General features: G+C 42.3%; 1 protein-coding gene across 1 annotated transcript in view; it reads left to right on the plus strand.

Annotated features, from left to right (window-relative positions):
* Nucleotides 1-14,959, plus strand: part of RGS11 (regulator of G protein signaling 11) — a 786,758-nt gene that overhangs the window by 585,360 nt on the left and 186,439 nt on the right. The window contains exon 13 of the mRNA XM_075565212.1: nucleotides 9,882-9,997. Within this exon, the coding sequence (XP_075421327.1) occupies nucleotides 9,882-9,997 (116 nt within the window). The remainder of the gene's footprint in view (nucleotides 1-9,881; nucleotides 9,998-14,959) is intronic.

Below are 14,959 nucleotides of genomic sequence, written 5' to 3' on the forward strand. Positions count from 1 at the left end.
CAGGAATATTTACAGTTGCTTTATGCTTTACTGTGGAGGGTTTTTGTCACTTTTCTTACCCACCATAACTTTAATAATTGTGATATATATATCTTTGAACGAAAGTGTACCGAGAGAATAAATCCAAAATGTTCTCTCATATATATATATATATATATATATATATATATATATATAGTTTTGTATTCACGTTTATTTGTTCAATATATATATATATATATTTATATATATATATATATATATATATATATATATATATATATATATATATATATATGAGAGAACATTTTGGATTTATTCTCTCGGTACACTCTCGTTCAAAGGGTCTAAATGAGTGCTTGGATACAAGCACACTGGTTTAGTGTTCTTGTCTTGCTGTTCTCTGCATTACTGCTCAGGTTACTATATAGAGTCTTCTCCCCCTGTCTGATAAATACTCCAATGTGTTGATTACAGTAGATACTGTAGGGTTCTGTGCCTCTGGAGGGGTTTCCTTTGTAGTACAATTTACACTCAATAATTAAATAGGTGTTTAGTTCTCAGTCAATCCAGGCTATCTGTGTTAATTTTTAGCACTGGTACATTTTTTATTATCATATTATTCTTGATTTATTAAATATTTAATAATATGTATATCAATTGTTTACAATTTTTTATTTTTGATATATATATATGTTATAATATGTATATATTTTTTCCTTTAGTTGTATTTTTATTTATATTGCAAAATACAATTTTTTTTATTATTTATTGTATAAATTATTGGTGTTGTGTTGTTCCCATCACACACAGGGAACTATAACATTTTTATATATGTATCTAATGGTATATTTATTTGAGTTATGTGATAGGGTTTAGTATATGTTACTGTAGCTTAGATTAATTACAGATATAGGTTCCAATTATATATGGTTTATTTTTTCATATTCAATGAATGTTAGATTGGAATCAGTAGGCTATCTTTCTGGTACTGTTAGTATTAGTAGAGATTAAATTAATTTAATAAATTAGTTGGGTTATTCTTAGTATATGATGTGATTAACACAAATATTGATGAATTGTTGTGTACATTTTATAATGTATTTGTGTTTTTTTGATGTTGCAAATCTCTGTTTTTTGGTGAATCAGTAATTTGGTTAAAGAATAGCTTTACATCACTCAGCCTATTTCATTGGCTGTCCCTGACAATCAGACATCCCCTGACGAAGTTGCCTTTGTGTGACGTAACGCGTAGTGTTGGTGATGTCATCGCGCTGGGTGTGTCTACACTGAGTCCTGGGCATGCCTGCGATCTTACGAGCTGTATTTTCAAGTGCTGGCAACTATCCTACAGTATGCAGGAGCATAGGACGTGGAGGCACTGATTGACTCAGTCTCCTGGCGCCAACTTGTGACAGGAGTTGGTGGAGGCTACAAACTGTGCAGATATACCTTGCCTACCTGGGGCCCTCTCACCCCCGCAGATGACTACACACAGATATTTCTCTCCCACGTATGGTTGCTTTTTTTAATCCTGTAAGTGCATTTCCTTTGGGCTGCAGATTTTTAATAAATGTACTCTTTTGTTTAAACAGTTACATGCTATGGAGCTTGCGCTTCTGTTTGTTTTTTGTTTATATATATGTAACGGGTATTCCACCCCACCCAATCGCAGATATAGTGAGGGTGCGGGGAACTTAGTGTTACAAGTGTGGTGCTCTACCTGTTAGGCTCACAGGAGGGCTGAGCTTCCGCCACGGGGAACCTGGGGCAATTATATTAGGAGTAACCCTGTACTCGGTGCAGCGCCTTCACCTGCGATGGTTCCCGGCAAAGCGGGAATTGGTCCTCGCAGGACACATACAAATAACCAGCACACCGTATGTAAACAATCAATGACTGTACTTGTGCACATAGAACGTACTTGCATATAATAACCATAAGCAGATGCACGTATATCAACAGGTGTCCCTCCCTAGAGGAGACACTAACAACCGCGTCGCGCAGGACGCTACCTTCCCTCACAAACCCCACCGGATGATCCCACCCAGTGTCCAATAGCCCCACGCAGTATTACCCCACCCTTCAAGTGAGATGTGTATGTGTGACTGCGCAGCCACTATAGCAGCTGCAGCTTTTATTCTTATAAATCACCGTCTTTTACCTGGCATGTTCCTGGAATGCCACGCTGTTCACCTGGAGCATGCCGCGCTCCTTTTGCCTTCCCAGCCAGGCGCATGCCCGGCTGACATGCGGTTGATGTGTTAATTGATAATGGTTCAGGATTTACTAGGCTGCAATGCTTCGCGTGTCCACCAGATGGCATAAATTCATGAATTGTAATGCAGTATATATGTGTGTGTATATGTATATATATATATATATATATATATATATATATTTATATATATATATAAATATATATATATACTGTATAACAACAACCCCTATAACCCTTAATATACAGTACTGTACACATACAGTACTGTATATGCACATCAATGATACTATAGGCCGGCAGGGGCGAGATGTGTTTGCAGCAGAGAGAGATCCGCTGCTCTCTCTCTGCGCAAACATCGGCACTTTAAAAATTCTTTAAAATACATTTTTATTCATAGTGTAGATGTGCAGGGGGTCTCCGGAGCTGAACCGCGTTGGTTTCAGGTCCGGGGACCCCCTGCTCCCCGAGATACAGCCCCCTTTATGAGGTGCCGGTATCCATCTGCATTTAAAGGTCCCGATTACGTGACAGCGGCATGTAAACAAAGCAGAGGGATACCGGCACCCCCTAAAGGGGCCTGTATCTCGGGGACCAGGGGGTCCCCGGACCTAAAACCACAGTGGTTCATCTCCGGAGACCCTCTGCACATGTACAGTATAAATAAAACACATATATAAATAAACACTCGTTCCTTACCTTAGCGGCTATGCGCTATGGTAAAGAAGCAGCATTTCTGTATTTTAATAATATTGTACAGTGAGCAGGGGGTTCCCTGAGCCAGAAATTAATGCTCAGGGGACCCCCTGCTCCTGCACAATATTATTAAAATACAGAAATGCTGCTTCATTACCATAGCTGATAGCCGCTAAGGCAATGAAGGGGTTAATCCACCATGCCCGTTTTATTGTGGGTAGCGGGGGTGGGTGAAGGGGGTATTTGGCCCTTGGTGTGAGTTTAGGACTTGCGGGGGGGTTGCGGGTGCACTTAACCCCTTCACGGCCGTAGCAGTTAATACCGCTACGGTCATGAAGGGGTTAACCCCTCTCGCTACCCCCCGCAAGCCCTAAACAACCATCGTTGGGGCTAATACCCCCTTCACCCACCCCCGCTACCCACAATTAAAAAAATTCACACACAGCAGCCGCCCAAAAAATAAATAAATAAATCTAAATAAATAAATAAATACATGAATATAAATAAATACATTTAAAAAACATTTTTATTCCTAGTGTAGATGTGCAGGGGGTCTCCGGAGCTGAACCGCATTGGTTTCAGGTCTGGGGACCCCCTGCTCCCCGAGATACAGCCCCCTTTAGGGGGTGCCGGTATCCCTCTGCTTGGTTTACATGCCGCGGTCACGTGATCGGGACCTTTAAATGCAGAGGGATACCGGCACCTCATAAAGGGGGCTGTATCTCGGGTAGAAGGGGGTCCCCGGACCTGAAACCAAATGCGGTTCAGCTCCGGAGATCCCCTACACATCTACACTATGAATAAAAATGTATTTTAAATGTATTTATTTATATTCATGTATTTATTTATTTATTTAGATTTATTTATTTATTGTGCTGCTGCTGTCTGTGAATTTTTTTTATTGTGGGTAGTGGGTAGTGGGTAGTGGGTAGTGGGTGTGGGTGTGGTTATTTACACGGGATCCCCCTCCCCACATTTACATACAGTACACTGCACTCAGAAAAACAGGCAGGGAGATTTAACCGACACAATAGGGGGAGGGGGGCTTACACAGATTAGTCAAAGCAGGGAAGTTTAGCAGACACAATAGGGGGAGGGGGTCTTACACAGGTTACAGTCAAGGCAGGGAGGTTTAACACACACATTAAAAATATGTATAATGTATTTATTGTTTATTCTGCCTTAACCCTTCATTGCCTTAGCGGCTATCAGCTATGGTAATGAAGCAGCATTTCTGTATTTTTAATAATATTGTGCAGGAGCAGGGGGTCCTCTGAGCATTAATTTCTGGCTCAGGGAACCCCCTGCTCACTGTACAATATTATTAAAAATACAGAAATGCTGCTTCATTACCATAGCACATAGCCGCAAAGGTAAAGAACGATTCTTTATTGATGTGTGTGTTTTATTCATACTGTAGATGTGCAGAGGGTCTCCGGAGCAGAAACGTTTTTGTTTTAGGTCCGGGGACCCCCTGCTTCCCGAGATACAGGCCCCTTTATGGGGTGCCGGTATCCCTCTGCTTGGTTTACATGCCACGGTCACGTGATTGGGACCTTTAAATGCAGAGGGATACCGGCACCTCATAAAGGGGGCTGTATCTCGGGGAGCAGGGGGTCCCCGGACCTGAAACCAACGCGGTTCAGCTCCGGAGACCCCCTGAACATCTACACTATGAATAAAAATGTATTTTAAATGTATTTATTTATATTCATTTATTTATTTATTTATTTAGATTTATTTTATTTTTTTTGTGCTGCTGCTGTGTGTGAGTTTTTTTTTATTGTGGGTAGCGGGGGTGGGTGAAGGGGGTATTAGCCCCAACAGTGGTTGTTTAGGGCTTGCGGGGGGTAGTGGTAGGGGTTAACCCCTTCATGACCGTAGCGGTATTAACTGCTACGGTCGTGAAGGGGTTAAGTGCACCCGCAACCCCCCCCGCAAGTCCTAAACTCACACCAAGGGCCAAATATCCCCTTCACCCACCCCCGCTACCCACAATAAAGCAGGCACGGTGGGTTAACCCCTTCATTGCCTTAGCGGCTATCAGCTATGGTAATGAAGCAGCATTTCTGTATTTTTAATAATATTGTGCAGGAGCAGGGGTTCCCCTGAGCATTAATTTCTGGCTCAGGGAACCCCCTGCTCACTGTACAATATTATTAAAATACAGAAATGCTGCTTTGTTAACATAGCACATAGCCGCTAAGGTAAGGAACGAGTGTTTATTTATATATGTGTTTTATTTATACTGTACATGTGCAGAGGGTCTCCGGAGCAGAAACATTTTTGTTTTAGGTCCGGGACCCCCTGTTTCCCGAGATACAGGCCCCTTTAGGGTGTGCCGGTATCCCTCTGCTTGGTTTACATGTCGCGGTCACGTGATCGGGTCCTTGAAATGCAGAGGGATACCGGCACCTCATAAAGGGGGCTGTATCTCGGGGAGCAGGGGGTCCCCGGACCTGAAACAAACGCGGTTCAGCTCCGGAGACCCCCTGCACATCTACACCTTGAATAAAATTGTATTTTAAATATTTTTTAATGTGCCGATGTTTGCGCAGAGAGAGCAGCGGTTCTCTCTCTGCTGCAAACACATCTCGCCAGGGGACGGTCTATAGTATCATTGATGTGCATATACAGTACTGTATGTGTATGTTAGGGGTTAGAGGTGTTGTTGTTATACAGTATATACTGTATATATACAGTATATACTGCATTACAATTCATGAATTTCTCGGCTTCAAAGACAACAGATCGCAAACGCCCCCATGCGTTTTTACACGGCATTGCAGTATTGCAGCCAGCGGGAATAAAATGCTTAAATCACGGGCGCGATATAATGCAATACACCCTGGGAGAAAACGACACAAAACCGCAGATAACCGGGATACTCCTCAATTCGCGGAGCTAGCCAAGTAAGAATAAAGTTGGTCGGTACTGTATGTCCCGTGTGAATATTAGTGAGCTCGTTGGTGCACTTGTGGATTACCTGCTAGACACTCCGGTGCCCGGACCTGCCAAGGAACTTCACAAAGGATCCGAAGGCTGATGTCGGCTGAATGCAGGAGCTACCATCCGGGGCGATCCCACATGGATGGCTACTGCAACAACAGCGAAGGTCTGAGCCCAAACCTCTAGACGGACACGCAGCTTCTGCTGTGTCCCTAACTGGCTCTAGAAAGTAAGTGGCAGGGTCCCTAACCTGAGGGCTGTCCCTGACACAACTCGCACTACTGGGTGGCTCAGGGCTATCTCGGGCCTTGGGGGCTGCTGGCCTAGTGCAGGGAGTCACTGACTCCTGCACCCTACCTCCTTCCCTTGGCTACTCCTGGCTCTGACTGAACTGCGTGCTCCAAGCCCGCGAAATGTATCTATTTGCTCCTGCAGGGTCATCCTCCAGCCCTATTGGCTCCCTGGCATCACGTGGGACGCTGCAGAGGCTCATGGGACTTATAGTCCCTTCCAAGATTCTTCCCTGGTAGGCTAGCGTCTCGTGCGCTATCACTGCGCATGCGTGAGCTTCCCTGGTGGCCACTGCACAAAGAGGTTCACTGCACATGCGCAAACTCATGCGAAATAGCGGCGCCCTGCCGCCCTGCTCTGGTAGCGCCGGGAGTCCTCGCAACGCGATCGCGGCCCTAGCAACGGGCCGCGCGTGTCCCCGGCAACCCCCTGAAGCAGATCCTACCACCCCCACTCTTAAAGCCGCCCGACGGGACCGCCATTGGGCTTGGCGCCCTTGCGATCACCAGCAAGGTGAGGGGGGGAATGACTGGCAGGGGGACCTGGCTACATATATATATAAGAAAACAAACAGGTGCACACCTAGTGTATTAACGTATAAAAATATGTATTTTAAGGACCATGAACTCATTCAAATGCCCACTCACAAAGGTAGTATAAAAACAAGCGTGTATGAGATTAGATCTCAATCACCAACAAAGCGGTCCTCTCAGCACACCATGAGATCCCGGCATTCTCCTGCGTCGCTCCTCCATGTGAATTGGAGGCGGAACCTCCTCCCTTGAGCACACGGCAAAGATGTTCCTCCGGATACAAGTGATTCAAGAGTCCATACAAGCCAATGTAAATGCATTCAATTTGAATTGTGGGGAGACTCTGGAGCTCATACACAACCTCTATGGTATCCACTAAGTGAGTGTCAGCCACACAGTTAAACCACGCCCTACGTGTTTCATCATCAAAATGACATCATCGGGGTTATATTTACCCTCAGTAAATATATGTCCCCTCCCTGTTCAGTTGCGCCTCGGGGAAAGGTAGGGAGAGGAGGTAGAAAAGGGAGATAGAGAGAGGACAGAAAAAGAGTGGGGTTTTCTAAGGAACGCCCTGAATTGGGAACCATGATCACCTGCGCGATCAGAGTAATTACCCACAGTTATTTGAAAAAAGTAAAATAGATCTTCAGTGCTGGAATGATCTACTGTACAGATCTCCAGGATAGAAAGAATAGCCACAGTAACAATGAATATAGTACCAAAACGTCTGTATTTATTTAAAAAAATCCCGATTGAAATTCCATTAACTGATCTCAAAAATATTCATAATAGAATCTTCCGATTTAAATGGAAAGATAAAAGACCAAGAGTGGCAAGATCGGTAATGTTGTCTCCTAGAGAGGGCAGAGGCATGGGAGTCCCAGATATAACCAAATATTATCAGGCGCCCCAGTTAAAACAAGTAGTGTCGTGGAATAATGACCCAAAATCTACATGCTGGTTGGAGATAGTCGACCTACGCATACCCTCACTCCCTGCTGCTGATCCTATGGGGTTGGGGGAGGGTGGAGTGAGGGGCCTATTGGAAGGTTCAAGTTGGGGGTCGATGAGGTGTACATTGCAAATTTGGGCCAAAAATAAAAAGAAATACTCGCTAAACTCAAATCCCTCACTATTGACTCCTATATTTAACAACCCTGAGTTTCCACTAGGGTGCCTAAAAAACTCCTTTAAGAAATTAAAGGAATTTAAGATTGTAATGATAGACGATTTAGTGGTAGGAGGGAAACCAATGACAATCCAGGAGGTACAAACAAAATACCAAACACAGGATATTCCAATTGTTGCTTCCTACAGATTAGGCACTTTATGTTGTCAGAAGCACAGAACAAGAGCTTTCCAAATTTAACAAAATTTGAAAGACTATGCAAAATAGATGTATACTAGAAGCGTCTGATCTCGAAGATATACACGGGACTGACTTCATCAAAAAAACCTCAAAATTATAATTATATGCTAAAATGGGCTGAAGACCTGAATATAGAAATAGATAGGGAAGTCTGGGAGGACGTCTGGGAATCAGCAGCCAAAACTTCAATTTGCATGACCACGTGAGAAAATATTTACAACATTTTATTCAATGGTATCTAACCACAAGCAGGCTGAGCCAGACTTTCCCAGGCACATCGGACTTATGTTGGAGGGGAAATAGATAGGGAAGTCTGGGAGGATGTCTGGGAATCAGCAGCCAAAACTTAAAATTGCATGACCACGAGAGAAAATATCTATAACTTTTTATTTCAATGGTACCTAACCACGAGCAGGCTGAGCCAGACTTTCCAAAGCACATCGGACTTATGTTGGAGGGGGTGTGGCCTGAGAGGAGATATGGTGCACATATGGTGGACATGTCCACAGATACAAAAATTCTGGATACGTATTCAAAATATGATACAGGAAATCATGGAGCTGATAATCCCTCTAGACCCCCTGATATACCTTCTGGCTAAACCAATTGAAGAGGTTCCTGCTCCAACGAGAAAATGGATTTATTTTGTTCTCACAGCAGCCAGATGCTCAATAGCAGCTGCTTGGAAAAATATAAATGTGCCCTCAAGGCAGACAACAATTAAAAGATTAAATGGGGTTAAATTAATGGAACAATTATCAGCCCAACTTAATCAAAAACTATATGATTTCCACAAGGTTTGGGACATTTGGATCCCTTCCTAGTCTAAACAATAATACTGTATATAAAAAAAGTCTATCCACCTGCAAGTCAAGAGGTCTACTCCCCAGATCCGGTCAGCGAATCCTCCCCCCCATGCCCCTCCCAACTCTGCCTCTTGCCTGGTCCCCTCTTTATCTACCTCTTTTCTTGATCTTTTCTTTTTTATAAAATAAGACTAATATAGAATGGGAAAGACACAAAGGAACAAATAATATTTGGCTCAGTTTAACACTCAAGGTTTGCAGAAGTGAAAATGTTATGTAAAAATGTTAGCTATGTGAAGATAAATGTTTTATATATGTAAATGTATATATGCCAATATTCTGTTATATATTGACTTGTAGATTGTGAATCTATCTATGCTAAACATAAAAAAGTTGAAATTAAAAAAAAATATTTTCTCATATATTCTCTCTCTCTCTCTCTCTCTCTCTCTCTCTCTCTCTCTCCTCTCTCCTCTCTCCTCTCTCCTTTCTCCTCTCTCCTCTCTCCTCTCTCCTCTCTCCTCTCTCTCCCCTCTCTCCCCTCTCTCCCCTCTCTCCCCTCTCTCCCCTCTCTCCCCTCTCTCCCCTCTCTCCTCTCTCTCCTCTCTCTCCTCTTTCTCCTCTCTCTCCTCTCTCTCCTTGCCCTATGTGTGTTTTATTACTTGAATTGTGGGTACTGTATCTGAACCTGTTGCTTCTGTAGTTTGACCGAAGTTGTTTAAAATGTCTATTTAAAATGTCTATGATCATATTCCTAATCCTTACCTCACATGGTCCGTATGTACAGATTTTAATGTATAACATTTGTAGTAACTAAAAATGTAACAAATTAGCTATTTGAGCTGATTAAGAGATAAAGAGCCAATTTCTTTATTTTCCCAGCCAATAAATATCTTTGCTTGTTCAAGTGATACAAGTCTATACTATTATAGATTATTCACAAGGGAAATAATTTGCCAATATTCATTAGACCATGTTCAAATTACTGTACATATTTCCTAGTTTTATGACTGATATTTTTTTATCATCATTGTTAGGGTGTCAATGCCATCCAAACTCCGTGTGGATCGTTGGACCTTTAATTTTTTGGAGTTGCTCAATGACCAACGTGGACGGAAGGAATTCCTGCAGTTCTTGGAGAAGGAATTTAGTGGTGAGGGTTCATAACTCAATAGCCTCTGAAGCTTAAAAATATGTTTTTTGAGCATACGACTGATGGATTGTGCACCACTGATCTTTTTGTTTAGGGCAGACTTTGATTATGCTTTATATACACAGTATATATAGTGTATATACAGTGTTCTCAATATTGGCTCAAACTGACATTTTTCATTTAATGTTTGCTGTGAAAGGTATTTTCAGCATCTATTGGTTGTGACTGCTTTAGTGTCCTACTGTATCCTGGTTGCATTTTAAAACCATTTTTTAACTCACAAATTCCACAAGAAAATATATATTAAATACTATATAGTGCAATAGTTAAACAACTTTAATCTCTAAGAGAATTCAATACCCTTATGTATAAATCTATCTTTATTGGAACTCCTTCTGATTTTTTCTCCCACTTCATTAAATGGAACTTTAGCCAAACAGTTTAAATGGTGCTAGCAAGATCCTGCTTATTTCACAGCTACACCAATAGGGAAAACAATTTACTATGAAAAGACATTATGGAACTAGAGAGAGTGCAGAGAAGAGCCACCAAATTAATAAAGGGAATGGACATTCTAACTTATGAGGAGAGGCTAGCTAAATTTGATTTATTTACATTACGGAAGATCCCTTTTCACTGAGGTGCAATCTGTCCCTAGAATATAGATGGCACTCCTCAGAAAAGGAGTCCCAGTACTTTAAAAATCCAAACCCATACTTCCTGCACCACTTTCTTAGCCATGCATTAACCTCCCTGATCTCTGACTGTCTCCCTGTGGTAACGCTTGGCACTGGTAGTATTTCAGAAAATACTACCTTGGAGGTCCTTGCCTTAAGCTTTTGGCCTAGATCCCTGTAATCATTTTTTAGGACCCTCCATCTTTCTCTAACTTTGTCACTGGTGCCAACGTGTACTAAGACCGCCGGGTCAATCCCAGCCCCCATACCCGATCGGCAATATGCCGAACCCAAGCACTCGGGAGGCAACAAACTGTTCGGTTTATAAACAATTATAGACAGCACTCTAAATAATGAATAAAAAATCATGAAGTACAGGGTGCAAACGGAACAAAGGGGGCCCAAACAGCCCCACTGAAGATCACATAAACCAAAACAAGGGCTCCAGCACACACTGATTAATAGAGAAAACGAAAGAGTCAAGGAATAAGCCAAAAATGTAATAGCGGTAATAATAGAACAATAGGTTTCACACAAATATGGAAATGCTACACGACTATAAATGCAGAATATATGGATCTTAAAAAGCACAAGAGTAGGGGGGAGAGACACATGGAAGGAGAGTGGGGAAAAAAACACTAAAGGAAAAACTGCAAACAAATAAGCATAGAATAAGGCAATGGGGGAGGGTAAGAGGGGCAATGTTTCAGGGTAACAACCCTTTCCTCCGGAAAATATTAAGGGAGCCCCTGCTACTGCCACAATGATATTGTGAGCGGTGCTTTTGGGTAGTGATATTGATAATGTAGGAAGAAAAGTGACCCAAGTGTAGCACTTAAGTTCACCCTCTGGTGGTGAATGTAGTAATTAAAATAATCCTTTATTATGTAACAATAGATAAAATAATGGGTGTTAAAAGATTGAACTGAAGGTGAGTTGGATCTTGAGACTGATAGCCATTTGGCTCAGGATCCTGTGAATCAAAGTGTATAAATAGACCATTGCTAGATTACACTCTAATGTTGAATCTTTTAACACTCATTATTTTATCTATTGTTACATAATAAAGGATTATTTTAATTACTACATTCACCACCAGAGGTCCAACGGAACCACAAGGTACTTCCCTTAACCCTAACCCCCCCTCCAAGACACAAAGTAGCCAAATAAGAATTAGCTCAGAATCAAGCCCTGGTCAAAAGTCCACAGTATATGCAAGAGTGTATACAAACTCAAACCGTCCTTTAAGTTTAAGATTATCAGGCTTCTGTCCTCTCTTTCTCTCTCTCAGATTCAAAGGTGGCTCTTCGGTTCATCCGGTCATGGCAACAGATTGCCCTATCTACCTTCCTAATAATGGAGGCCCCTACCACCACAATCTTTCTTTGTATCTGAGCATCCTGAGTCCCCACTGTGCTGGAGAAACTATTCCCCTGGCTGCTAGAGGAATTAGTCTCCCCCAGCCTTGCCATTTCTGCCCCAACATTCCCAATATCTTCACTCAACATGGCAAATCTATTGGGATGGGTCAGCTCGGAACTGACCTGCCTCTCCCTATTGCCCCTGCTTCCCCTTCTAACTGTCACCCAGCTACCTACCTGCACCTCACTAACAACAGCCAAGCTACATACCTGCTCCTCACTAACAGCGCCACTAGTCAAAGCAAGGGCCTTCTCAGTGAACTCTAAACCCCTTTCAAGATTGCAAATGTCCCTCAATATTGCAAGTTGCCTCTTCAGATCAGCAATCTCTGACTCTAAAGAGACCACCTGCTCACACTTCCCACAGTTATATGCTCCTTGGAATAGCTGCATGTGGCAAGATGTGCATTGAGTGGCATTTTCAATCCTGCTTATTCTAGCAACTATGAAGTTTATAAGTACTAACAGTAAACTGTACTTAAATATACTATACCTGCTTCTGTTTCTAACTGCACACATTTTAAACAACCAGCACTTCAAATCAACCACACAGATCAGAATACGCAAGCTGCAACATATAAATAAATCAAACACAAATGCTTATCGAGCTGTCTCTCTCTCGCTCTATCTCTCTGCGCTGTTCTTAAAGTAATTATTTTGCTTTTTTTATTAGTTTTTGTACATAAGTTTTTATCAGGGGGTCTCTGAAGCTGAACCCAATTACTCTCTGGTCTGTGCTCCCCTTTCTTCCTGAGATACAGACCTTTGTAGAGGGTGCTGGTATCTCGTGCAAGTTTAAATCTCCTGCATCTTGGCCCACTTTACCGGTACATTTAAACAGTGTAGTTTTTTGTAGCCTGCACTTCTCCTGTATAACTGGAGATTCCAAGCCTGTGCAGTCACCACTCTTGCTAGCAGGGGACGGGTTTGATATGCTAAGGAGCCAGAATCATATGCCAACCCCCTACCGGCTTAGTTGTGAAGTCCTGTGATAGCAGCCAGACTAAGAGCCATGCTACCAATTGCTAAATGGTATAATATAAGACAAGTAAACCCAGTTATGGGCACTCACTCTACCTAATTGGTATATGAAACATAGTAAAAACATAATTTTATTTACATAATAAAATAAAGGGTATTGAATAAACAATGGCGTCGTAATGACCCCTCAATAAACACTCTGGTAAGTGTTGGTATAGAGATATATTTATTTTAGAGAGATCTGGGCTGACAGTGAGAGTTCAGACTCCCAGGGCTTAAGACCCAAAAAGGAGAACGAAATAATATTCAATACCCTTTATTTTATATTATTATGTAGATAAAATTGTTTTTACTATGTTTCATATACCAATTAGGGAGAGTGAGTGCTCATAACTGGGTTTATTTGTCTTGTGATAGTCTATACATCTACCCATCTACCCAGAGGTGCATCTTCTTCCCATTCATTTCCTTTTGCTGAGCGAGGGACTCCCTCTATTGTATAGTAAGTGGTATAACAGCCTTTGTCTAGGCTGCATGCGGAAGACCATAAGAAGGAAGTTTATGAGTCCCGTTCAGTACTGCATCAATCTGGGAAAAGAAGCCTTTTGTGCTGGACATCTAAAGGATTCCTGGGAGGTAAGCCAGGTATGGCTGGAATAGGTGCCCCCAGTTGTCTTGTTAGTCGGTCCTGTATTGTTCCATGAAAAGACTGTTTCTATCTTTTGTGCTGTTGGCGCCAATAAAATAACTTTTTGTTCTTCCACTAAACGGAATTCCAGAGATACCTTTGCTTTGGACTACCTGTCATCGAGCCTAGTTATGTATTAACTGTTGTCCCCAGGTGTGTGTCATCATTTGAACTTTATGTATTGTGTGATTTGCTGTTAACGCTGGCTAAATAAACTCCAGTTTGTTAAACCTCTTTGTTCTGCCTGGCAATCTAAAGATGTTTGGACGTCCAATCAACCCTGATTGGGACAGACCTTGTCTGGTAGCCACGGTGGGGTTGCCATGCTCAGAGCTGAAATACTCAATAGTATTTCAGACTGAGTAGGTCTCTGTATCAGATATCAAAGAACCAGAGTTTACAGCAGTCCTTTGCTGTCCATGTGGTCAGTTTTTTAATGACCCGCAAAGACAAATAAAGGAATGTCTGCCCTGTACCATGGGTGGAGAAAGGATCGGTATCACGTCCAGTGCAAAACCAAAAGTTTAGCCACAGAAGAGAGATCAAAGCAACAGCTCCTTGTGCAATTGCCTGGATAAGCAGGGGAAGCCTTTGAGAACACTCAGGAGTCCCCGGAAAGCAGTGAGGAAACAATCGGTAGCCATATCGACGTTACTTAGTGTGACTAGTGGTGCCAGTGTGGGAGAAGCTGTCCCCAATCATTCGTTTGAAAAACATTGCCATGTAAAATGTTTATCCGAGGCAGAATTAGTCATGTTTTTGCCTTCCCAGCTCAGCGGATGTGCTGCGGTGGCTTGCAGGGAGATTGACCTGGAGGAATCTGTCAACTAGCAGGTTGTGAAAAATGTTTTCCTGGCAAGGTAGTAAATCACCCATGAGATGTACAACTTTGGGATCTGCAGCATAGCTTCCAAGACTTCCATGTGGAAGTAGTATCAAAGTTAAAGCACTATTCCCAGTATTGGGCAGAGGGCTGGAGGGTAAACATCCTGGAATGCTTGCTGGAAATACTAATAAAGGAAATGTTTTTCCTCCTTTGTTTGATAGAAGTAAGAAAGTAGGTGGGCGATCAGAAGCCAACTAGCATGTAAAGTAAGGAATGAAAGTCCCCATCTTTTGGTGTATTAAAATTATAGAGAGCAGGGGCATTTACATTCAAGGCGGTGGAGCAGCAAAACACTTGGTTCCCAAGTAC

The sequence above is a fragment of the Ascaphus truei genome, chromosome 11 (assembly GCF_040206685.1).
Source record: "Ascaphus truei isolate aAscTru1 chromosome 11, aAscTru1.hap1, whole genome shotgun sequence".
Classification (NCBI taxonomy): Eukaryota; Metazoa; Chordata; class Amphibia; order Anura; family Ascaphidae; genus Ascaphus; species Ascaphus truei.